We start from the raw sequence: 26,485 nt of genomic DNA on the forward strand, positions 1-26,485 counted from the left end.
TTTTTTTTGGTAAAAATAAGTTTTACACTGCTAATAACCATAATATATGGGCATTACAGAATTCTTCAGGTGTGAGGGAGGGTACCAGTGCCATACATAAATTAAATGTCATCAGTGATCTCCACCTTGGAAGAGTCTGAAATCATTCAAAAAATAAATTCAACAAAGATTTATTGATTTTTTTCTACTTGTGTTTTGGGGGCTTATTAATTTTTTTTCATATTAATATATTGAGTTCCTGTTAGGTGTAGGGCACTGCTAGGCACTGTAACAGATGTTATAAAAAAACAAAGACAAATTATACATGGTGTCTGCTCCCAAAGATATTGAACCAGTATTGGGTGGTAGGCAAGAGGTTGAGAAAACAAAATCTATTAGATTGTTACAATGCTAAGGTAGAGATTGTACGTGGTACAGTGAGATACAGAACAGAGCTTGTGAACATTAGACCCAGAAAGACTTGTTTAAAGGTAATATTTGAGTTGAGTCCTAGGAGATAAGTAGGCAGTGTCTAGGCAAATGGTGATATGTGTTAGAGGTGGATAGGGGCGGGTGGAAGGAAATTGCAGACAAGGATCAGCATATACTAAACAAGGAAATTTAAAACAGTATAGTATTGTCGGGGAATTAATTACAAATAGTTCCATTTGGCTGGAGCAGTAGGTAGGGAGCAGGATGTGGTGAGGGACATGTTTGGAGAGAAAATCAGGTCCAGATTAGGAATAGCGTGTGCTTATGCTTTCCTGTAGGAAATGAGGGCACAGCTAAAGAATTTTAAGTAAGGTTAAAACTATATATAAATTGATGTTTTAGAGTAAGAATCAGCAAACTATAGCCTGTGGGCCAAATCTGGCCAACTGCTTGGTCTTGTGAATAAAGATTTATTACAACACAGTTAAGCTCATTCATTTGCATATTGTCTATGGCTGCTTTTGCACTACAGTGGCAGAGTTAAGCAGTTGTATGACAAACTCCTTTGCTTAGGTTTTGTATGTGGCCCACAAAACCTAAAATATTACTCTCTGGCCCTTTACAGAAAAGGTTTGCCAATCCCTGCTTTAGAAAGATTTCTCTATCAGTAGTATGGAGGATTAATTGGAGGGTTTTGAGTAAGACTAGAGGCAAGGGCTCCAGCTGGTGCTTCCTGCAAAGTTACAGGGAGGAGATGTTGAGTATCAGAGCTAAGACAATACAGGAGAGAGGTAGCATATAAAACCTTAAGGATTCAGCTGGATGCAAGGCTAAGATAAAGGCAGCAATCTAGATTAAGCGGTTGAGCCATGTCCCATTTACAAAGATTGGAGGGAAAGCTGATGAGTTAGTTTGGGTTTGGACATGTTGAATGAATTTAACTCGTGAGGAAAAAAAAAGGTGAAAATACTGTCATCAGACACTTCAATTTCAGCTTAAAATTATACGGCAATTAACTGCAATTCAAATTTGGCTATCAGTGTTTCTTTATCAGGACACTATTGGTATTTGCTTGGGACAATTCTTGTCTTGCCAATTACATTACAGGATTTTTAGCATCCTTCACTGCTGGGCATTAAATGCCAGTATCATTTCCACCTTGGTCATGGTAAAAACCAAATAAGCATTTGTATATTTCTAAACACTATATTTCCTTTGACTGGTATTTAGTTTCATGTGGCTGTGTAATGAGTTATCACCCTTAGTTCCAGATTCTGTATTTTCTCCTGATGTGTCACAGAACACTTGGGTATTTTTGAACTGTTGAGCCAATCACTGTAGCCCAGCATCAACTATCTCCCCAGCATGGTGATCTCTCAAAAGTATAGTTCCAGATCTGACCCTTCTCCTAGTTTCCAACCCTGTTTCTTCCAATTCTTTTGACCCTCTTCCATCTGGATAGGTCCCTGGTACCTCAAGTCAGCAAATCTAAGACCAAGCCCACCATCTTCCTCCCCAGTCACGTTCTCCCCCATTGTCCCTGTTCTCTTTGCCTTCCTGCTGGAGGTCTCTGACAGATCCCACCTAGAGGCAGGACCACCTCCCGCTGTGCATGTATCTGTGCCTCCATCACACTCTCACCTTAAAATGGCACTGGATCTCGCCTTCCTTACCTTGCCTTTGAGCTATTGCAACAGCTTCTAAAATGAGTTTCCCAGCCTCAGCCCCTATTGCTCTCTCCCTTCCCATCCATCTTGCCAGATTAACTTTCCCAAATGACATCAGAAAAAAATCTTATTACAATGCTGCCCAGACATCTCAAGGGGCTTCTAGTGCCTGTCTAAATCCTAACCTTTAGCCTGATACTTAAGAACCTCCCTCCTGAGCTGATAATGACCTGCCTCCCCAGGCTTTCCCTTTCTGACTTCAAAAGAATCCCTAAGCCCCAGTCATTCTCCAGACACATCCTGCACTTTTCCCCATCCTTGTCACTTTGCTTATTTCACCCCCTGCATCTAGAATGAATACCCTTAAGGGCTCAGCTCAAACATCACAACCTCCATGATGCTGTTTGCAGCCTTCTCGGTGGGAGGGAAAATATCCTCCCTCCCTTACCTTCCCAGGGGCCTTTATTTGGGCTTCTCCTTTAGCCCTTTCCATTTTTGTGCTCATTTAATTCCTCCTATAAGCTTCCAAGGGCAGGCAGGTTGTGTTACACATCTTAGTCTTTTATGCAGCGCCTATTACATCGTTTTTTTACATAGTAGATGTTGAACTTGCATTTTTAAGCACTTTATTGAACTATCTCCTAAAAAGTTATAGGAAGGTTATGTAGGAGAATGGAACTGACTCATGATATTCAAAACAAGGAATATATTAAATGATTCAGACCAACCTATTCTCTCCTAATCTGATCTGGCGCTCCTATGAAGATGAATTTTAAAAGAAAGATACAACCCTTCAGTTGGCATGGGAACATATGGAAAGGCCCAAGTTAATATGCAGTTCCTCTGAAGTTTTGCTGTTTCTCTTCAGGCTTCATTGATTTCATTGTGGAACCCACCTTCACTGTGCTCACGGACATGACAGAAAAGATCTTGAGTCCACTAATTGATGAAACCTCTCAAACTGGTGGGACAGGACAGAGGCGTTCAAGGTCAGTGCTGAATCTTGAAAGCTGGGGGTCAGGGTGGCCTGTCCATGGGGATAGACTTCTTCTGGAAGAGATGGGGGTGGTACTTCATTATTATGTTCATCCTACCTCCTCCTTATAAAAGATAAAAGGAGGACTCAAAGTTGTACTCTCTGTACTCTCCAGGCTGGCCTGTAAGGGGGTGACCAGGGTCTAGGTGATGACCAGCAGTTTCCCAGTACCAACCCCCCACCCCGCATTCTCTCTTTTGGCGGCTTTGCTCACAACCGCATCAGTCACTGCACTTTACCTGCTGTGCCCAGAGAGTCCTTGCTCCCCATACTCCAAAAGGAAAGTACCACTGATCAGAGTTACCACAAGAAATGAAACTGACTTTCATTTCTAGGTTCAGGAAGAAAATAGAAAAAAACTGAAATTTTACATCACCTTCTGCCACAACTTCACTATATTGAGGGTAGTTTAGTAGTCAAAGAGCACAGCCTCTGGAGTCACAATCCTGGATTAAACATCCTGATTCCATTACTTACTAGCTGTGCCATCTCAAGCAAGTTGCCTCAGTTTCCCCATCTGAGAAAGCATGGATTGTACTCATAGGTTACTGGGAGGATTAAATGAATTATTTAATCTCCGTAAAGCCCTGATAACAGGGTCCAGCACAGAGCAAGTGTCAGCTACCATAAAGCTAATGCTCAGTCTTTACTAGTAGTATTACCAGTAGTACAACTCTCCCCTTCTCCTCGTCCATGCAAAACCTTGGGCTTTGTCGTAAAGGAGAGAAATGTAATGAAGAAAAAGAAGAAAAGAGCAAGAGAAGGAGTAAATAGGAGGAAGAAAGGCAAGAAGAATATTAGGACAGTGGGACCCCAGGGATGCTTAAGGTGGAGGGACCCAGTCAAGGCTGCTAACAAGGAGGACAGAAGCCCCCTGCCCGAGTCCCACAGCTCCACAGCTCTGCCGGCGCTGGGCTGAGACCTGCCCTACTTATCTAGTCAATCTTGGTTGTCATTCAGTGGATTTGCATTTGTGTCAGTCACTACTGTAGCTACCTGGAAGTGTGTGATACTTTAAAGTTTCCCAGAAGGATGGCACTTTCTGTATTATAATATTATATATATTAACTGTATTCCCTACGTTTAAAGCTGAAAATGATATCATCTTTAAAAAGGTCTCCTGCATGACCGATCTCCCACAGTCTCCATGCTGTCTGTGCCTCTCCACCTTCCCCAGGAACATAAGGAAATCACCTTACTCTGGCCTTGGGGATCCTGGGATCAGAGGATCTTGACTTCAGGGGGAGGGAGAGCTGGAAAGAAAGAGGACCCAGTGACTGGGTAACTTGGAAAAGTGGTCAGTGTGGAGGCAGGTGGGTGAACTGTGGAACCAAGTAGAAGTCAAGTTTAAATGCATTAATTTCCGAAAGTCAAAGGCAGAGAATTCTTGTGTGGGGAAACTAGTCATATGGAAAAAGAACATCTGAAATATGGGGACTGTGGGGACGATCAATAGTCATGAGGCTGAAATCTTGGGGGTTTTTTTTCCTGCTGAATATGGAGACTTTCCCAGCTGTTGAATATGGAAAATAGGAATTACAAAGCTCAGGCCCCAGGAATTTCACGACAGTAACTTGCTGAGTGTTCACCACTCTTCTCTTAGGCTTGTTTATCAGCACACATTTTCCAAACACTAACCCTCCTCTTCCGTATGGTTTTTTTTTTTTGAATTTTTGAATTTTATTTTATTTATTTTTTTATACAGCAGGTTCTTATTAGTTATCTATTTTATACATATTAGTGTATGTATGTCAATCCCAATCTCCCAATTCTTCCGTATGGTTTTTTTTGTCCTCCAGTTTGAACAACATCAGTTTGGCAGATGCAAAGCGATCAGGTGTCAAGAGCTCTGGCTCAGAAGGAAGTGCCCCAATCAACAATTCGGTCATCCCTGTTGACTGTAAGAGTTTTAAAACCACTTGGACTGAGGTGGTGCACGTCAATCGGGAGAGATGGAGGGCCAAGGTGCCCAAAGGTAACGTGCTGCTGGGGAATATTATCCAAACCACTCAGACCCGCTTACAAAGCAAGGCACTGCCACCCCTGATTTATAGGTGTTGCAAATGAAGCACAAACTCAGGATATAAATTCAAATTGCTGAATGTTAGGATCGACCACCTTTTGATCTTCATCATATCTAACACTCAGTGCACGAGAGAATGAGGCTGACCACCAAGCTTCCCGACAGCGTGACCTGTGTGCTGTATGACCAGAATCTTCTCGAAATGAAGATTCTACAGAGAATGGGTGTTGCTATTTCTCGGTTTCTGCTAGGCCATTTTGTCATTCTTATTTCGTGTCATGCGGCACATTTTTGAGGCCTTTATTCCTTCTTTTATCTAAATGAAGCCTGGCCAGTAGCCACCTCAGCCATTATATTGGGATAGAAGGGGCTTTAATCCCCTTACATGCATTTTTATCCTACATGTTCTCAATTTCCCTTCGGCCATTACTCAGGCTAACCTTCTAAGATGAAGGTAATGTGCAGGTTAACAGAAATTTGAAGACAGAAAAGTCATCACTCTTGGTACTAGAAACAAACAAACAAAAAACCCTGAAATCTGTTCTTTGAAAGCTGAAATTCATTTGCTCATATGCATGTTTGTGTTTATTGAGCATGTGCTACATGATTCGTACATACTACATGCTCATGCTATAGTCTAGGTAGGAACACATCCCTGAGGTAAGTCTTAGGAAGCTGTGATGCCTGATTCCAGAGAGGGCACAGTCGTGGATGGCTCTAGAGCTCAGCAGGGAGACTGATCTCAATGGGGTTTGTGGAGGTGAGCCTTCAATATCAGTCAGTTTTTGCCAACATCTACTGAATGCCTACCGTATGCCAGGCTCTGTACTCTGTGTTATTCACAGAGGTGAATAACAGATATCCTTATCCTCAAAGCTCGCAGTCTCCTGGGTAGGGGCAGGGAGGCATTTGTACAGAGTTTCTTTCAAAGTAAGAACGGGAGTTCAGTTGAAGCCTTGCACTCATCGCCAGCACCTACTGGCCCCGAGCCCCAGACACTCATTATAGGCAAGGAAAGGTTTATCTCCGGTCACAGCATCCCACACTTTTATCCACCCAGTGTCTGCACAAGTGAGAAGAAAAGTACGAGTAGACAGGCACAGCACATTCTGGCAGTCTTGGTCCTCAAACATTGGGGGCAGGGGGCTGCTTCTAGTGTGGAAGAGATGAGACCTCACTGCTGGAGTTATGCAAAGGCCAACATTGTGTCCTGTCCAAGTGGCTGCTCAGTGCAGGTGGGGCAAAGGGTTTATCTTTACGACTCTTTTAAGGCATAATTGGGCCCTTATCATTTGGGGACAGAGGTTGCATCCTGAGCTCTGGAGGGAGCCAACGCCTCTTCCATATTTTAGGTGTGGCCTCTCACAGTCTATTCAGATGCTTTAAACATTGAAATCCTCCTTGTTGGCAGGCAGTGCAAGCAGCAATGGTAGCTACTGCATCATTTCAAAGAAGCACTCTCATAATCAATTACACTCATTAACACTTGAAAATTCAGTTCCTGACAACACGCAATTGAAAGTGGTACTTCAAAATAATTTGTTTACAGTTATCTGGCTTACTAAAATTACCTTCTGAAACTAATCACCTGGGGGAGCATTAGACAGTTTCTTTTCAAGGAGAAAATTAGCCCTTTAAAAAGAACAGATAAATAAGCACTAATAGTTTTTAAATATGTGAGGTATGCTGATAGAGGTAGTCTTAACCTAACTTGCCCCTAACCTTGGTTGGGGTGCTTGAGAAGGCATCTTGTAGCTAGGATTTGAAGGATGCCTGGGGTTGAGCCATGAATTTGGAAAGGGGGAACAAGGAAAAAGGGGTAGACAAAGGCACACATATATTTCGTGGGAGGATAGTTTGGGTATCAAAGCAAAATTAGTTGGGGAAAGAGAGAATTGAATCCCTACTTGCCCTGTGCTCTTTGGCAAATTCACGCAGAGTCTTTGAGAAAAATTCCCTTTGGGGGATGATAATAGACATCACAGAGTTGATGAAAAGAACAGAAATTATATATGTAAAGCACTGAAAACACAGCCTGTACATGTTTAGTGCCCGATAAGTAGTAGCTGTTATTTTGAAAAACTGGAAAAGAAAGTTAGAAGTTTGAATGCAAAGTTAAGAAGGTGGTGGTCAAAATGCCAACCTATAATTAATATTTTATAACGTTTTCAGCTTCCCAATAATGCCGTTGGCTGGTTGACTGGTGTTAAGAAATTCAGTTTGCATCTGTTTTTCCATTGGAGATTGGTTTGTGCTATACTATTCCAGGCTGTTTTGCTCATGATTCTTTTTTACCAGAAAACCCCGATTTCAGCAAAGGCTGCCCTGCATGGGGCACTTGAATGTATGTTGTTATTAAATTGATCAGAAATGGAATTGGATCTAAAGTCTTAGTTTTATTAATCAACCTGATTTACAAAGCTAGCTAGGCCAGAACGCATAGTTGTTAGGAAAGATTGAATCAGTATTTTTTTTTTACAGCTCTTAGGGCTGAAAATCATTTTTCCCAAACAAAGATATGTAGGTATAACAATTTGCAAGTCTGATAAATATTGATCAGTTTCCATTCAGGATTTAATACTTTTTAAACATTTTTTTCTGGTGTAAGAATAGTAGGTGTTTAGGTTACCATGCTGAAATATAAACAAAATATATAAAGAAGAAAATAAAAATCACTCATAACCTCTCCAGCCAAAACAATAAATTTCAATTTACTGTTGAAATTCTGATGTAATTCTTTTTAATTTGATTTTCTATGCATATTTATAAGTAAAAATTTCCCCTTAAGTTGAGATTATAGTGTAATATAGTATTTTCCCTCTCTATTTCTATTTTGAAGATTTTATTCTGATACTGAATATTCTTAGAAAATATGATGTAAATGGCTACATTGTTTGGAATACCATAGTTGAACCATTTCTCTGTTACTGAGCATTTTGGTTTCCAGTTCTTCATTATTGTATATAACATTGTTATGAACATACAAGTTCAGCAGTCTTTGAGCCTACATCTGATTATTTAGGGTAAATTTCTAGATATGGAATTCCTCTGTCAAAGTAGATGAAAAATTCTAAAGCTCTTAATGTATATTATCAAATTTCTTTCTGGAAAGTTTTTTTTTAAACCGTGTTCTCTTTCAGTAGAAGTATAGTGAGCGTGCCATTTCCCTATATTTTCCCCCTTTATTTTTCTCATTGGGATGTTTATATTTTTACTACTGATTAATAATAACTTTTTATATATTAAGAATAGTAATTCTTCAGTTGACAAACTGTCTTGCAGTTTCTGCCCTACCTCTGTCCAGTTAGTTAGTTTGTCATATATTATACCTTTTAACTTTATGTTTTTTTAAAAATATATCCTATTTTTATTTTACTACAGATTATCTTCATATTTTTTATTGAATTATGTCTCTATCAATGTAAATATGAAATAGTATATAATGATACTCCTCTGCAAGCGCTGAGAAGTTTATTGAATTTTTTAAAATTTCCTCCATTGTCACTCAGTTTTTATTGAAACAATAAAAGATTTTCAACCTAGGCGATTGTAAGTAAATTGCTATTTTACAATTAACTTATTCTTTAATATTATTTTAAATATTTGCATCAAGTTTTATATCTAGCTTAACAATTATTTTTATTTAACACTATGATGTACTAGTTTTACTGGCATCATTAACATAGTTTCCTAATTCTGAGATTTTTTTGTTTTTTGGCCCTGCTGCTCGGCTTGCAGAGTCTTAGTTCCCCAACCAGAGATTGAACCTGCTCCCTTGGCAGTGAAAGTGCAGAGTCCTAACCACTGGACTGCCAGGGAATTCCCTCATTCTGAATTTTTAATGTCGATTGAATTTTTCTGTCAGCTGAAGCACTTTTGCTAAAATTTTTAGAAAGGTCCAACGGGAACATCTTCTGAGTCCTGAATTGGCTAGGAGTACCTTTCTGTTGTTCTTGTATATAATCAAAAGTTGACTATTCATAATTCACATAGTGTCTTGGTTGTCTTTATTAAGTTAGTTTCTCTCCTTTTCTTTCTTTCTCTCTCTGTTTGTAGGTGGTTTAGGTAGGCATTTCAGAGAATTATATTAAGCAATAATTAGCCCAATATCATTTTTAACCAAGAGCCTATAGTATCATTATTCAGGAAGGCAAATTAAATGAAGAAATCAATGTATTTCTCCAAGACTGCACAGACATTCAGTGTGGGATAGAACCAGCTCTCAGGAGGAATGTAATTTATAGATCATGAGGGCTGTGCTCTACCTTAAGTCTTTAGCTCCTTGCTTTTGGCCATTTTCATAATGATCATATCACTACAGATGGTGTGAAATGGAAAGCAGAAGGAAATGAGATTGAACTACAGTGTTTGCTTTCTACTAGTATAGGAGCCTAGGAGTGCCATGGATGTTAAATCTAAAACCTGAAAAGTTAATTCTTTGTATATATGTCATCTCTGGAACTGTTACCATATATAAATTAATTGTTCTATCACCTACTGTGTCTCATAGTAGGAAAGATTTTATGTATATTAATATTTCACCCTGAAAATATAAGGGGATTGGATTACAGTGGAACAGCTGTTCCTTCTGTCAATTTATTTTCTCTTTTCTTATTTATGTGTCTGCTTGTTTTTGTCTACTTATTTTGAGTAGTAGCACTGGATGCTGATGGCTGATCACACTAATATCAGATATTTCAGAGATACAAAGAAGAGATGGGAGTAGAGTAGAGAAGTTGTAGAACATTTCAGAGCCATCCACTGGAACATGATTGCTGCAGAGAAAGGAATCATGTTGGATCTGGTTATGATGTCATAAGAGCTACCATTCACTAATTTAAACATTAATTGCCTGCTGTCAACAGTAGTTGAGCCCAAACAGACTTGTTTCTGAAATGTATCCCCCGAAGTTTTTTGGGGTTTTTTTTTTGCCAGATTTTCCATAGAAAATTGGTCTGACTCAGTTGTCAAATGAATTTTTCTTGCTCAGATAATATGTTACGCTCTTGTAGCAAAGCAGAATTTAACACCTTCAGCTTTCATCAAAATTACTTTTAACTCGGGGATATTTTGAATGTTGAAAGTTTGCAGTAGATTCAGTGGGGATTCTGTGAGAGGATTATACATTATTTTAGCTGATATCTGAGTATAAATGAATTCTCTTCCCCCTTGGCCCTCTCTCCCTCTCTGTGTAGTAAGTACAGTCATCTTTTTACTTACCTATATTCAAATACAGTCAAATGGCTAATTTTTTTCAGGATAGGACTTTAGGGTGTGTATAGTTCCTGTATTTTATACTGGTCTGGATTGCTGATGATGGAATATGAGTCAGGTTCATTGGCAGATAGGGTGAATCACACCCTCTGTGTACATTTCATTTAGTCAACAAATACGCCATGAACATCTGCTAGGTGCCAGGCATTATACCAAGCACTGGGAATTCAGTGATGGAGATGACATTTGACCTTTGTCCTCGGGGCATTACAGAAGGATAAGAGAAAGTCTGGACGAACATTCTAGGGAGCCTTCTGTGGGCCTGCAGCCTACTGAGAATGCCATCTCCCTATCTTCTGCACGGCCATTCTTTTTCTCTTTGGTTGTACCTTTCTGTAGGAGTCAGAAGACATATTATACTATATATGCACATAATTATGCAATTTTGTTAAGAAATTTTTCCTTACCTTTTCACTGTAAATTATAAATACATCCTGTTGGGAAGTAGAATATCATGAAATATTGAATGGCAAACATTTAAAATTTAAATCAGTGCTTATCAATCCTTATTGCGTGTTAGACTCATCTGGAGAGCATTAAAAATATCCTATTCTTGCCTCTCTCCCTCCAGAGTCTGATTTAATTTGTCAGGGGTGAGGCCAGGGTATTGGTTTGGATGGGTGGTTGGATGAATCAATGAAAGGCTGAATGAAAACTTCATAATATATTAAGGAGGACATCTGAGCCAGGCAAATGTAAGGGCAGGAAGAGTACAATGAAGCCAGAGGTCATAGACATGCACAAAATATAAAGCCATAAAGCCCTGCGAACGTGTGAACCTGGAACCAAATCTGGGCTTTGTGCTCTTTAGCAGCTGAAACAAAGGGAAACGTGATCACATGCATAAGCACTCTGGTGCCCATTAGATTAAAATCTCACTTGTCATCTATGAAAGCCAGCTGTTTTCAGGACCAGGGCTAACCAAGGGAAGTAAAGAAGACCCCTGCTAATGAGGTGTGGGACATTTGTAACACATCTAGAGAAAAAAATGCAGTAATGCTTTTCATAGTGGAGGTTGGAAGCCCTTTTGAGTGAATTGAATGCTAGACAGTGAGTCGGTAGACCTTAAAGGAGGATTGGTTTCTGTTAGGTGCCTTCCATTGGTCTCTGTAGGTTACTTCCTACAATCCAGCTCCACTTCATTGCCTCCAAGGCTCTGCATGATCTCAACCTTGCATGTCCTTGGTCACTTGACCACATCATCTGTCACTAACAGCTTACTAAATTTGCTTTAGCCATACTGGCTAACTCATTGTCCCTGGAACATACCAAGCTCATTCCAGTCTTACGGCCTTACACTTTTTATTTCCTCTGCCTGGAATGCTCTTTTTTCTTGATTATTGCATGGTCAGCAATTCATCATTCAAGATTTGGTCAAATGTCACCTACTTCACCTCCTTACCTAATGCCACCTCCTTCCTTTATGCTGATCGTGTTCCATCATATTACTCTGCTTTACTTTTTTGTAAAACTCTTTTCACCATCTGAAATTATCTTAGTGATTTGTTTGCTTAATTATGGTATTTTTTACTCCATAAGTCTTCTTGCTTGCTGCTGTATTCCCAGTGCCTAAAACAGTACTTGACACTGTAGCTGCTCAATAAGTATTAGTTGAATGAATGTATCCATTTTTTCATGAATCCTTGACCATAGGCAATTACACTATGTTTTTGATTAAACACAGAGCCAGACCCTATCACAGTCAACCAAATTGGAAATAAGGCTGACATCCTCTCATTAAAGAGGAAGACACAGACCAGCATCCCTGGCCAAACTAAAGGCCACCTCTCATCCTGTGGACAGTTTGAAGACCATGTTTTTTTGGGAGGCCTAATTACCCTCCTACTTTTAAATTCACAGACAGTGGCCTGCAACAGTATTATTCTAGTGGTGGTTATTTTCCCTGTATTTTGGTTTTGTAATCAGTTTTTTTATGTTTAAACTCCAGTTCCTAAGCAAATCTACATGAAACTTCAGTGTTTACTGGGCTGTGGGAGAGCTTTGTAATGTCTCTGAGCCTCAATTCCACATTTGTAAAATAGGGTTACAATAATAGTCGCTGCCATATGAGGTTGAGAATGAGAGGAAGTAATCCTTGGAAAGCACTTAGTATAATACCTGGCATAGAGGACACACTCAAGAGAACTTATTGATGGTAATATTAATATTAGTAAAGCCAATTACAGTATTGGTTTATTAATTATTATTATCCTTATTATTACTTTCTCCCCATCCACTTCTTCTAACCCACTGTTTTCAGAAATGACATCACCATGGACAGATTTTATTGGTTTCCTGAATATACATACCAAACTGACTTGAATTAGCCAAAATTATACCCCAAACACACAGTAAACACCTTAGGTCATTTTAATGCATTAATTCCCAATGCAAATTCTTGCTTTTGTTCAAAGAGACAATTCTCCTAATGGCATGACCTCTTTTTATCTTTTCTCCACCTTTCCTGGCTTGTTCTGGATGCAGAGGAGAAAGCCAAGAAGGAAGCAGAAGAAAAGGCTCGCCTGGCCGCAGAGGAGAAGCAAAAGGAAATGGAAGCCAAAAGCCAGGCTGAAGAAGGTGCATCTGGTAAAGCCGAGAAAAAGGCATCTGGGGAAGCTAAGAATCAAGTCAACGGAACAGGAACAGACAAAAGTGACAGCCCTCGTGGGCAAAATTCCAAAGCTGAGAAGTCATCAGGAGAAAAGCAACAGAATGGTGAGTAGGATTGCGCTGGTGAAAGGCTCTTTTCAGGGCGCTAATGATGTGACGGATGGACACTGGCAAAGAACTGCCCCTGTGAGGACAGGTCACAGAGCAGGGCCGCCCTGGCCATCCAGCTGCTGCTGATCATACCTCCCTAGGCTGTGGATCCTATTAGGATCCCATCCAAAGCAGCCAGAAGCTTGCTTAGGCCATGCTCTCTGGGGAGATTTATATCTTTTGGGCCCTTTCCAGCTGGGTAGTTCTGGAGACTCTGGCCAGTGCCTGCCTACCAGCAGGGGAAATCCCTATTAGCAATCCCAGCACATTCCTGAGTGCTTAGCGCAGGAATGGATGAATGGAAAGGCAATCTTCCGTAGGTACCATCCCCCTGGCAGGGCCGGCACTCATGTCTGCCTAAGGTCTATTTCCAGAGTATTGTGTGTATATCTGTAGGTGAACAAGTGTGTACATTAGGATGACCAGTCGTCCCAGTTAGCCTGGGAATGAGTGGTTTCTTGGGATTCAGGGCTTTCAGTAGTAAAACCAGAAAAGTTCCAGTCAGACCAGGATGAGCTGGTCACCGTCGTGTGCATACAGTTGATGATTTCTTATATTTAATGCAACAAATATTTATTGGTTAACAACTCCGTGCCAAGCACTGCTCTTGGCACTGAGAATTTAGAAATGAAAAGGCCACAAGAAGTCCACAATCTCCTAGGGGATATGGACACCCTCAGAATTAATTCTGAGCCAGTAACAGTAGTGGCATGGCAGATAAAATACCCAAGGGCCATGTGCAGAAAAGAGGAGCTTTGTTGGGTCTGGGGATTGCAAGATGTAGTAAATGTCAAAGAAAGCTTCAAGAAGAGGTGATGTCTAAGCTGCGTTTCAAGTGCTGAAATTTGGGGGGACACAGGGACTTCTCAGCCAGAGAGAATACGATGAGCTAATGCATAGGGGCATGGAATTGCTTACCTTGTTTAGGGAAGAACAGGAAGTTCAGAGTCACTGGAGCGTTCAAGTGCCAGGTTGTGGCATGGTCCTTTGGCAGTCAGACAGACCTGGATTCAAGTCACAGCTGTGCCTCTCACTTCTTGCTGGCCTTGGCCAGGTTACTTAACCTTCCGTTGTCTCTGTAAAATGTGCATAATAATAACTGCTCACAGCCTGGGCCACTTGTGAGCTTCCAATAATAATAATGGTAGCAAAAGCAACAATGACAATAAAACAACTAGCATTTATTGATTATACACCAGATGCTGTTTAAAATTCTCTCTTGGGAATTTCCTGGTGGTTCAGTGGTTAGGACTCGGCGCTTCCACTGCAGAGGGCCCGGGTTCGATCCCTGGTTGGGGAACTAAGATCCGGCAAGCCACGTGGCGCAGCCAAAAAATAAATAAAAAATAAAAGACCATCCTTTAAAAAGAATAAAAATAAATAAATAAATAGATAAATAAATAAATTCTCTCTTTACATACACTCTCTCACCTGCCTGGTAGGTCCAGGTGATCTCCTCTGAACCATGGTCTAGCTATTATGCTACACAGCCCAAGTAAATGAGAAATACGTAGAAAGTGTTTAGCATGACACTCTCCAATTATTTTTGCAATTGACATATATAACATGTAGAACAGAAAACAATGTTTTAATACATGTAATAATGATAAGAGCTCATGTCAGGACTTCCCTGGTGACGCAGTGGTTAAGAATCTGCCTGCCAACGCAGGGGACATGAGTTCGATCCCTGCTCCCGGAAGATCCCACATGCCGCGGAGCAACTACTCCTGTGTGCCGGCAACTACTGAGCCTGCGCTCTAGAGCCTGTGAACCACCGTTACTGAGCCCACGTGCCACAGCTCCTCAGGCCCTCGTGCCTAGAGCCCGTGCTCCGCAACAAGAGAAGCCACCGCAGTGAGAAGCCCGCACACCACAACGAAGAGTAGCCCCCGCTCGCTGCAACTAGAGAAAGCCCGTGCACAGCAACGAAGACCCAAAGCAACCAAATGAATAAATTAAATAAATAAATAAAATGAAAAGGTGTTTTAAAAAAAAAAAGCTCATGTCGTGTTCCAAGCGCTTTGCCTAAATTCCTTCAGGTAAGCCCCATGAACACCCCAGGAGGCAGGGAAGGCCATCACCCGACTTGCCCAGCCCCTCAGCAGCCAGGTTCTGGAGACAGCTCGTAACTAGTTTGCTTTGTATTCAAGTGCATCATAGGTGAGAAAATATGTTCAATTCAATAAGAATTTCTAATACAGCTGTTGGAGTTTTAGAGAGCAATGCAAAACACCCCTGTCTTCCCCTACTGAGGGTGGAACCAACTGAGAGGGAGATAGCAGAATCAGAAAGTGATCACAATGTTAGCTCCACTGCAACTGGAGCTGAACTGGAAAACACAGACTTGATCTGCTGAGCACATGGGCTTCTGCACACATCTGCCCTGAACTGGGCATGGCCCATGGGACACTGGCAGAGCAGGTGGGTTCAGGGCTCGCCCCTCACCCCCCACTCCACACCTAAGCAGGCTGCTTCTGCAGTAACAGAAAAGGTGTGTGTCTCGTGGAAAACGCATCTCAGAGGGGGGCTGGGGGCTGGAGAAACGGGTGGCAGGGCTGAGCTGTGCATAGTCAACTCTTCCTTCTAAATGAGTCTCTCCTTCCCAGAGGGGGAATATGTAAGGACTGGTGAGAAAGGCAAGATGTGTTTCTTCCCTACTTTTTCTTCTGTTAGGGAAGTGGGTTTAAAATGTCTTTCCCTTAATAAAAACAGCCATTATTATGTCAGTAACATTTATGGAATGCTTAGTATGTGCCGGACACTGTACTTGGGATTTTACATACATTAAATCATTTAAAAATCCTAACAACTGTGTGAGGTAGATATACTCATTTCCATTTTGCAGATGAGGAAACCGAGACTCAGAAAGGTTAAATCACTTGCTTAAGGCCAAGCAAACATTAAGTAGAGATTTCAGGTCAAATAGGAATATGTGAGTCCAGATTCTGTTTTCCTTAACCAGCATGCCCTTATTTGCGAGGTTCGGTGCTGTTGGTGAGAGTAGGAAATAGGAGGAATATTGAGACCCAGCTACTGTCCACAAGAAGCTTATAATCTCTTTATTCCAGGGGTTGACACACTCTTTCTATAAAGGACCAGACAGTAAATTTCATGCTTTGCAGCCATACAGTTTGTTTTGCAACTACTTAGCACTCTTGTTTTAGCACAAAAGCAGCCACAGATAACATGTAAACAAGTGAGCATGGCTATGTTGCAATAAAACTTTATTTATGAAAATTTAAATTTTCACATGTCATTAAATATCCTTCTCTTTTTTCAACCATTTAATAATATTAAAAACTGTTTTCAGGTTGTGGGACCTATATGACCAGGCATTGGGACCACGTTTGGCTCATGGGCCATAGTTTGCCATCCCCTGGTCTGGTCAGGGAGAGAAACCAATGAATACAAACATGCTGGTCACAAAGGAGGTTATACATTCTACGAGACAGGTATAAACAAATACCCAGAGAGGGCAGAGGTGGCAATCATTTATTTTGAAGATGGTTAGGGGGAGTGCCTGAAAGAAAACAGGAGCCTGAGCCTTCAGCTAGGCTGGATTGACTCACAACTGCATTCATTTCCCAAAGTAAGCCATAGTCTACCACTTCCCTTAAAAATTAAGTATTAAATGAGAGGTGGGAAAAGAAATCAATTTTGAGCAATAATAATAAAGGCTAATGGTGGTTCGGGACTTGGTTGCAGCAGCCTAATTAAAATGATTTATAACTGCACAGAAAGGCTCTTTTGTTTCCCCCCGTTTATTGAATAACAGCTCACATCAGCCGTTAGTCCATATTCAACCCATGGGAAATTACCTAATGGATTCTGTTCAAGGAACATCATCAAACAAACATGTGTCCCTTTCCCGGCACCCTTCTTTGCGGTCGCTCAAGATACTTCCAGGATGGAGCTGAAGGATATTGGCTAATTGTGGTCCTAGACATTTGGTCCTCTATCAGCGATCATGGGAACCCCTAAGCTTTGGTCTCCATCAAGGTACTTTCCTCTTTAGCCTCCCCAGCCCTGACTGAGGAGGAGGCAGGCTTCCACAGGCTGCTGGCTGGCATCCAGCACATCAGACTACTCCTGCTGACTTGTGGAAGACATCCTGGCCTTGCTGCAGCTGTGGGTAAAGCTCCAGTCCAGGGCAACCCTGAAACCTTAAAGTATTGTGCATTAGAGGTGCGAAGTCTCATTGAGGAAAGAAAGACCATTTTTCTGTAGGGAATTAGTTTGACTACAAGGCTCAGGATCATCCTTGAGCTCATTTCTGGCATCCTTAAAACAGGGAAAAGCCAGTGTTGGAACTGTTCCACGGAGTTTCCAAAGGAATCCATCTATTTTGGCCATTGGTGGTGGTTACGTGCAATGACCATGTGCTTCACTCAGACTCCTCCTGCTTGCACTGTGGCCAGAGTTGACTCCCCTTCCCTCAAGCTTAAAATTTGTCAAATTCCATTAAAACTACTTATTTTGTAGAATGTAACCTAAAACGGTCTTGAATTATCCTTGGGTAACCATTTCTATATAAATCTATAGGCCAAAGGCATTTAAAAATGGCAACAGTAAATGGAAGTCTGAAATCTAGAACTTAAGCTTCATAGGGAAGTTGCAAAATACAGTACTTGAGAGCTTGGCCTCTAGAATCAGACCTCTCTGTGTATGTTACGGTAAATTATTTTATCTGTGCTTTAGGTTCCAGAGCCATAAAATGGAGATGATTCTGTGAGTTTTTGCTTAAGACTATTTAATATTTAAGCAAAATCACTTTGTGGAAAGATCAGTTGGTCATTTGTCCGATCAATGGCTTAAACCAGATCTAAAGTAGCCAACAGGAGCAGTTTTGCTACAGCAGCAGACACTCTTACAAAGTTTGGGGCAGAGATGCAGCCTGAGAGTGTGTGAAACACGTTCAGGAGAGCAGTCCACTGCACTCAACACAGCTGGCCTGACCAGCATGTGACAGAGTGTCCGCAGTGAAGTCAAGGAAAAACTCAAACTTGGAAAACATCCTCAGTCATTTGGTGACTTTGTTATTCAGCAAATTGATCACTTAGTGAATTAATCTTTGATGAATTTGTCTACTTTCAATAATAGTACCTTCATAATGGGGTTGCTATGAGAATTTAATGAAATGATGCATGTAAAGCATTTAGCACACTGCCTGGCACAAAGAAAGTAGAAAAGATAAATGTACCCTTCCCGCCTTGGGCCCTGCTCCCCGCTTCCTGGCTGCAATAATTATTAGAGTCCTTTTGCTTTATTAATGCCAGTAATTGAGTAGTAATCTATTCTTGGGTTTATGCAGGCTAAAAAGAAAGCCGCCATCAGTAAGATTTGTAAGAAAAATATCCAAAACTTGAGAATAAATCTGAGAGAAGAAATACCATGTCCTTTCAATGTCACACTGGCATATTGTCAAAAAGACCTGCCCAAGGATTATTTAACTGTCTTAGGCAGGGGTCAGCAAACTTTTTCTGTGTAGGCCCAGATAATAAATATTCCTGGCTTTGCATGTCTCTGTTGCAACTATTCAACTCTACCATTGCAGCAGGAAAGCAACTACAGACGTTATATAAATGAATGGATGTGGTTATGTTCCAGTAAAACTTTATTTCCAAAAATGATAACAAGCCAGGTTGGCCCACGGGCAATAAATTGCTGACCCCTTGTTTTAGAAGAACACAACTACGTTTAACTTTGTCATTTACTATTTGCTCAAGCCTAGGTACCGTGAAGTTATGTACTAACGTGTAGATTTTTGACTACTAGAGGAGATAACCCCAACAGTTATAGTTTTATTGCCCTGTAGGACATAACCAGTTTCGTCTCTAACCTAGCAATCTTATTTTAACATATTTCTAAAATACCTAGAAATATCCATTTCCTTAAATGCTCTTGGAACCATCCTTACTGTCTTCCTGGTTCCTTCATAAATGAATTAAATAAATTTTTGACACGTGTTCGCTCTACACTGGTGTGCATAGTGTTTTTTAACTTCTACATATTACATTTCAACAAGCTCATTAATTAAAGTACCATTTACAGCTCTGTTTTAGAATAACAGCTGTCGTTGAGTGACGTGTCAGATAGCACATTCAGTACCTTGAATGCATTTATCCTTATATTATGCCTATAAAGTAGGTATTATTACCACCATTTTGCAGATAAGGAAAAGCACATAGAAGTTAAATAGTAGCTATTAATTGATATAACTTACAGTAACCCAGGTTTTTCCTCACTCCACAGCCTAATAGTAAAGCTGAACTGCCTTCCTTGGAAAATAAACACCATTGACTTAAGTACAATCCTGTTTAACATGAACTTTCAGTCTTAATTTCCAGATCATAATCCAATTTCCAGGACCTAATCCAGTTTCCTGATATTTACACTCAGACATGTAACCCCTCACGACTAAAATTATGTGGGTTTTTTTTTCTTTTTTTACCTTGACAGGTTTAAAGATATTTATAACTTCCCCGTTAGCTTTATACATGTACTGTTTGTCATGTTTATTACTTTCAGGTGACTTGAAAGATGGTAAAAATAAGACAGACCAGAAGGATCAATCCAATGTCAGAAATGATTCAAAGAAAACAGATGGTAAGAGCATAATTCCCATTATATTTTTCCATAAATTGTGCAACTTAATGCAAGCTTGTTAGATTTACACATAAAGTTGCAATTGTGTGAAATTGCTAATATAGTCTTATACCCTGAAAAAAACATTCACTATATTTAAAGAGTACTATTATCCCTTTTTCAATAATTTATAAATTATTGTTGTATCTTTTCCCTTCCACCACACTTTCTCCATCACAAATGAGTTCTATACTCTTTCTTTTCCCACTTGCCATTTTTCATTTTAAACTTTATGAAAAGTTGATTCTGGGCTTGCTGATTATAATGGAATGGAATATAAGTCTTTGTGAATTATGTAACGTAAATGGGAAATGTTCCATGTTTTCAGTTTTCAATTTTTTATACCTTTCATGAGTTATTATTTTTGGAAAAAACAAAAACAGGAATCTGTTCAGTGTTATCAGTATGCTGGGAGGCCCACATACTGGTGAATGTACATAGCTGTAGAATACAGTTTGGTCAGCAAGAGTACGTCTTAAAGGCAAGCTTTGGATGACAATCCCAGACCAGTTAGAATGAACCTACATTGTAATGGGCTTCATGAGCACTGCTTTTACTTTGCATAAATAGCATTCCATTCTTTATAAAATCTGAAAGTTCAAATTATATTGCCCTCCAAACTTTGGACCATCAGATTGAGAAAACAACTCTCACCTTTTATATAATCCTCCTGTTTCAATTATAACATGGGCTTATTCCTAGTTATCCCCCCATACATATAAATGATATTAAACTAAAAATGAAAGTTTTAGGAAGTGGTTTTTGTTAGGGTCTCAGACTCTTTGAACCATACCTCCCTGCAGACATTGTATTAGATACTATGCTATTCTTTGAGTAGTTTGGTTAGTCAGAGAAGAACAAATGCAGGGTAATCAGGTTGAGGAGTAAGAAGAAATTTGAATACAACTCATGCATCTGTTAAAAAGAAAGAGTTGCCTTTAGTTTTCATCTCTAAGCCATTGTGATATGTTCTCTTTACCCATATGCATGAAATCAGTTCTTTCTTTGAAGATCATTCAAATAATTCACCCCAGGTGTCTTATCACATAATATCTGCGGAACACACATGTCCAATTTTTTTACCAAATTGTTTATGCAAATGGAAACCACTTGCTTAATACATACCCTCCTTGAATAATTGTGACTAAGACATGAATTACATGGAGATAAAATAGGATTCAGAATGGCAGTCTCTTAGCCAGACTCTGTTTTGGGTAAGGTTTGTTCAAGTACCAGACATCATTAGACCCAAGTCAAGGTAACACAAGCCAGAATATGTACAGTAGAGGAGAATGGTGTTAGTTATAAACCCAGCACCTGGACACCTGACCCATCCTATATCCAGTGACTGACCCATCTGAATTCCTACAGCATAAAAGCCCAGAATAAACCAATTCCCAGATCTTTAACATGGGGTCTTGAATCTTGTTGCATGTTTGTATTGTGCTATAAGTAACTGTTGTAATGTATTCATGTGAGCATTGTAGGTTAAATTTTTTATTTATTTATTTATTTTTTAATATTTTATTTATTTGTAGGTTAAATTTTATCACCTTCATTACGCCCTTTTATTTTACCTGTGTCCTTTTTAACTGAATTATCACCAGTATTTTAAATAATTAAACTGTTTTTTTTTTTTTTGGCGGAGAGAAGTGATGAAATAGATATTTTGTTCTATTGTACAAATAAGCATAAAGCTTGATTATTTAATGAACAGGATTCTTGATCCCATAGGGCAGTGAACAGGATGCAGTAAATAAAGAAGGGCCATTTTCTGATGTCTATCCTTTTTCCCTCCATAACTCCAACCTTCCACTGATTCAGATTGGGTCTGGTGTGTCCATATACTTGTAAGTCTGGGCATGAACAACTTTGTATTTTAATTTCATTGATGGGCTAACACGACATCAGTCATTATCATTGCTTTGGTGTCATTAGGACTTAGATCATTGGGCTTTAGTTACTTGTGTTATCTTAGCCCCAAATCTCATCAGGACTAAAGTTATTTCTTGGTGGCATGAAGTGGAAAAGAATTTGATCAGCTTCATATACCCCTTCTCCATTGGTCATTAAAACTGTCTACTTTAGAAAAATTTTTAAATGATATGCATATCAGTAGATATATTGATTTTTAGAAACTATCTAGTAACAAACAGATGTATTTTGAACATTTCTTTTTAATGGATCTTATTACGTCTGATGACCAGAGGGAGTCAATTTAACTATTTTTAATGCTCCTACCCTTAATCCAACCCCTGGGAACCAGCTCTAATTTTTGAAAGGGAGTATCCAAGCACAGTTCAGTGCCCAGTGTGATCAAACCCACTATGTTTTGAAGTTTAATATTGTATACATTCAGAGAGAAACTCAATGGAAACTAGACTACAGTTGGCTATTCCCAAACTCCAATGAGCTGAGTCACACACAGAGAGAAGGAGCATGTGCTGAAAGGGTAAATTACATCCTGGCAAAATGAACACATTGCAGTTGTACATTATCTCTGTCAGGCTACTAAAGTACTGTTTAGTACCCTGTAGCACTAATTTTCTAACTGACTTCAAAGAATGAATGCTCTTTGAAAATACCTTGTTTCTTAGGGAGAAATGTACTAACATAAAAAGATCTAGGTTTCTGAGCCAAGATTCTCTCAGGGGCTAAGCTTTTACACTGTCATTGGGAGACTTGTGGGGTGCCACATGAATGAATTATTTTCAGTGTGTTTTTAGTCATGTTTGAAACAGCATAGCTATAATTTTTATAGTTGCCCAGAAATATGAATTTGCCCTTAGTTTTACTTGACTACATTAACAGAGATATAAGAGATAGCCACTGTTTGTGTCTCTCAAATGATTCTTTATAATTAGGCCCTGCAAGGTTATTTACCAAGTCCCAGGGAGGGAGTTCAGCAGGAATTTTTCCTTTATTGAGTGTTCTGGGAATTGGAATGTTTAAAGATGTCGGTTCATGAAATGTAAGTCAGTTGTGAAGAGTGGAAAGAGTGGACAAAATACAATCCATGGACATCTGCTTCTGCAAAGAGGGCTACCAAGAATTAGGTTTACCCTTCCACCTGAAATAATTTTTTAAAAAAGACAGCATATGTGGAAGAATGGTTTTTCAAGGAATGAAGACATCAAGAAATATTGGGCATCAAGAAATGAAGACAGTGCTCTCTAAGAGACAAGAAACAAATGAAGTAAGCCTGACGATTGCCTCAGCTTACTGCATTGAGAGGGTTTCCAGGCAGACCTGATGGATTCCTTGAGTTGAGGAGTTGACTAAGGATCCAAGGATACCAAGGCAGCTATAATTAATGGGATAAAACACCAGAGAGGATAGAACTGAAGAGAGATAGAACTCTAGAAATCTGAAGAGTATTCATCAGAGTACGAATTGACTCTCAATGAGGAAACCACCTGAGACCAGGAAAGAACCATTCAAGAGGTTTAGAAGGAACAGTCCTGATGTTCACACTTCACACAGAACAATAAAAGTGCCTATTCCTACTAGCCAGACTAGAATACCTCATAATTTAAAGGGAATTGGAATTTAAAGGGAATTGGGTAGAATATTCATAATTGTCTTGCCTTAGCAGGGGAATAATTAGTTGTAGGCTAAATGTTGCTTTAGGCTCACCTAACAAATCTTAAAATCAAGATATAAGAGGATCAAAGTGTTTCCAAGTAACTGCATCCCAGGATAAAGCGTGTGTGTGTGTGTACACACTCCCAGCAAGCTAAAATTCACAATATCTAACATCCAGTCAAAAATTACTGGACATGCAAAGAAGGAAGAAAACACTACCAGTAATAAGAGGAAAATAACAACCAATTGAAATCAACCCAGAACTGAAACAGATGTTAGAATTAGCAGACAAGAGCATTAAAGTAGTTCTTACAGTTCTTACAACTGTAGCCCATATGTTTAAGTAGAGACATGAAAGATATAAAAAAGATCAAATGTCTAGAGATGAAAACTACAGTGTCTGATATGAAAAATATACTGGATGGTATTAACTAAATAATATTGTATGGGATTAATGATAAACACACTGGATATGATTAGACATTTTGGAAGAAAAGAGTAGTGAGAATTAGCAATAGAAACTATCTGAAATGAAGCACAGAAAACAAGAAGTGAAATTGTAAAGAGCATCAGTAAGTTGTAAGACACCTTCAAACAGCCTTATGTATGTGTAATTGGAGTTCCTAAAGTAAAGAAGAGAGAAAAGAGGAAAGAATATTTGATGAAGTAATGGCTAAAATTTTGCCAAATGATGAAAACTATAAGTCCATAGACTTAAGAAGCTCAATAAAACACAAGCACAAGGAATATAAAGAAAATTACACCAAAAGCATATTATAATCAAATTACTCCAAACCAGTAATGAAGAGAAAAATTTAAAAAACAGCTAGAGAAAAAAAAAGATACATATGGAGATATGAACAAAGATAAGGATAACAGTAGATATCTCATCAGAAACAATGCAAGTGAGAAAACAGTGGAGCAACATCTTTAAAGTGCTAAGGGGAAAAATTCAACCAAGAATTCTATAGCCAACAGCAATATCTTTCAGATATAAAAACTGAAAGAATTCATTCCAGGTAGACCTACACTACAAAAAATGTTAAAGAACAGCAGAAGGATAGATATGCCAGATGGAAATATGGATCCACACAAAGAAATGAGGAGCACTAAAAATGGTAACTAGATGGATAAATATACAATATTTTTTCTTATCATTTAAATATCTTGACTATTTAAATAATTGACTATTTGAACAAAATAATAATATATTACTGAGTTTATAGCATATATAAAACTAAAATATATGACAACAATAGCATAAAAGTGAGAAGGGGAGAAATGTAAATATGCTATTGTAAAGTTCTAATATCATACATGAAGTGATATAATATCAATTGAAGGTATTGAGTTGGCCAAAAAGTTTGTTCGGGTTTTTGGCCAACCCAATAGATTGAGATAAATTAAGAGCATATACTATAAACTCTAAAGCAATTACGAAAATAACAAGATAATGACATATAGCTAATAAGCCAAAAGAGATAAAATGGAATCATAAGAATAATTAATCCAAAAAAGGTAGAAAAAGAATAAGAAGAGAACAAAGAATAGATGAGACAAATAGGAAACAAATAACAAGAATATAAACTTAACACTAAGCATATCAGTTATCACATTAAATGTAAATGGTCTAAACAGCCCAAATAAAAGGCAGAAATTTTCAGATTGTAAGACCCAAGTGTATTCTGCCTTTATATTAAAAGACACAAAAACCCAAAAATAAAAGGATGGAAATTGGTATGCCAAGCTAACAGTAATCAAAAGAAAGCTTGCATGATTATATTAATATCTGATAAAGTAGATTTCATAGCAAACACTGTCACCAGAGAAAGGAGGTTCATTTCATGATAAAGTCTGTTTATCAAGAGGATACAATAATCCTTTACATTTATGTACCAAAATGCATGAAATGAAGTGTAAAAAAATTGTAATACACAATTCTATTTGGAAGTACTAACATCCCTCTCTCAATCATCGATAGGCTAAGTATATATGAAATCAGCAGAAAAAGAAGACTTGAATGACATTATCAACCAACTTGACTTAATTGGCCTTCCCAGAACACCCACAGTATGAGAGTACATACTCTTTTCAAGTGCACATAGGACATTTATAAATATAGAGTACATTTTGGGATGTAAAACAAGTCCCAATAAATGTAAAATGATTCAAGTCATACAAAGAATGTTCACAGGTCACAATGGAAATACATTGTCATAGGATGTTCATATTGTTTTATTTTCTTTTTAATAGCTATAGAATTTATAGTAATGTTGTCTTTATCATTTTTTATACTGGTGATTTGTGTATTCTCTCTTTTTTTCCTGACCAGTCTGGCTAGAGGTTAATAAATTTTATTAATCATTGTCATTAATATTTTCCATTGTTTTTCTGTTTCTGTTTCATTGATTCTGATCTGATCTGTATTATTTCCTCTCTTCTGCTTGCTTTTGGGTTTGGTTTGCCTTATTTTTCTAGTTTCTTAAAGTGGAAGTTAATGTCATTGATTTGAGATATTTTTCCTTTTCTAATATAGGCCTTTAATGCTGTATATTTCCCTCTAAATACTATTTTAGTAACATGCCACAAACTCTGATTTGTTGCATTTTTATTCACATTCATTTCAAAATATTTTCTAATTTTTATTTTAATTTCTACATTGATCTAAGGATTATTTAGAAATATATTTTTAGTTTCCAAATATTTGGGGATTTTCCAGAGATAGTTGAAATTTAAGTTCTTTCTAAATTGATCTATAGATTCCATGCAATCCCAATTAAAATCCTAGCAGGCTTTTTGGATAGAAATTGACATGCTGGTTTTAAAATGTATATGGAAATGCAAATCACTCAGAATAGACAAAGCAACTTGGGAAAAGAAGGAAAAAATTGGAGGACTAAACAGGTAGGCCTGATTTCAAGACTTATAAAGCTATAATAATCAAGGCAGTATAGTATTGGCATCGAGATAGACAAATGGGTCAGTGGAGTAGAATAGAGGGTCTAGGAATAGATCCACATGTATATGAACTTCTTATTTTTGACATTGTCAGATGAAGGAATTCCACATTGACAGTAAATGAAG

At 38.7% G+C, this 26,485-nt stretch overlaps 1 protein-coding gene across 16 annotated transcripts in view; it reads left to right on the top strand.

Annotated features, from left to right (window-relative positions):
* The window catches only part of PDE1C (phosphodiesterase 1C), a 509,328-nt gene that overhangs the window by 440,957 nt on the left and 41,886 nt on the right, over positions 1 to 26,485 (top strand). For 12 of the 16 annotated variants that reach the window (XR_009008777.1, XM_057549584.1, XM_007175238.2 and 9 more), the window contains 4 exons: positions 2,947 to 3,067; positions 4,914 to 5,089; positions 12,896 to 13,126; positions 19,700 to 19,777. Coding sequence is in view for 15 of the 16 variants with exons in the window: in XM_057549584.1 (XP_057405567.1) it covers positions 2,947 to 3,067; positions 4,914 to 5,089; positions 12,896 to 13,126; positions 19,700 to 19,777 (606 nt within the window). In the remaining variant the exon portion in view is untranslated. Of the gene's footprint in view, positions 1 to 2,946; positions 3,068 to 4,913; positions 5,090 to 12,895; positions 13,127 to 19,699; positions 19,778 to 25,382; positions 25,588 to 26,485 lie in introns of those variants that run through there. The other 4 variants (XM_057549586.1, XM_057549593.1, XM_057549594.1 and 1 more) reach the window with 2 other exon arrangements.

The sequence above is a fragment of the Balaenoptera acutorostrata genome, chromosome 7 (genome assembly GCF_949987535.1).
Source record: "Balaenoptera acutorostrata chromosome 7, mBalAcu1.1, whole genome shotgun sequence".
Classification (NCBI taxonomy): domain Eukaryota; kingdom Metazoa; phylum Chordata; class Mammalia; order Artiodactyla; family Balaenopteridae; genus Balaenoptera; species Balaenoptera acutorostrata.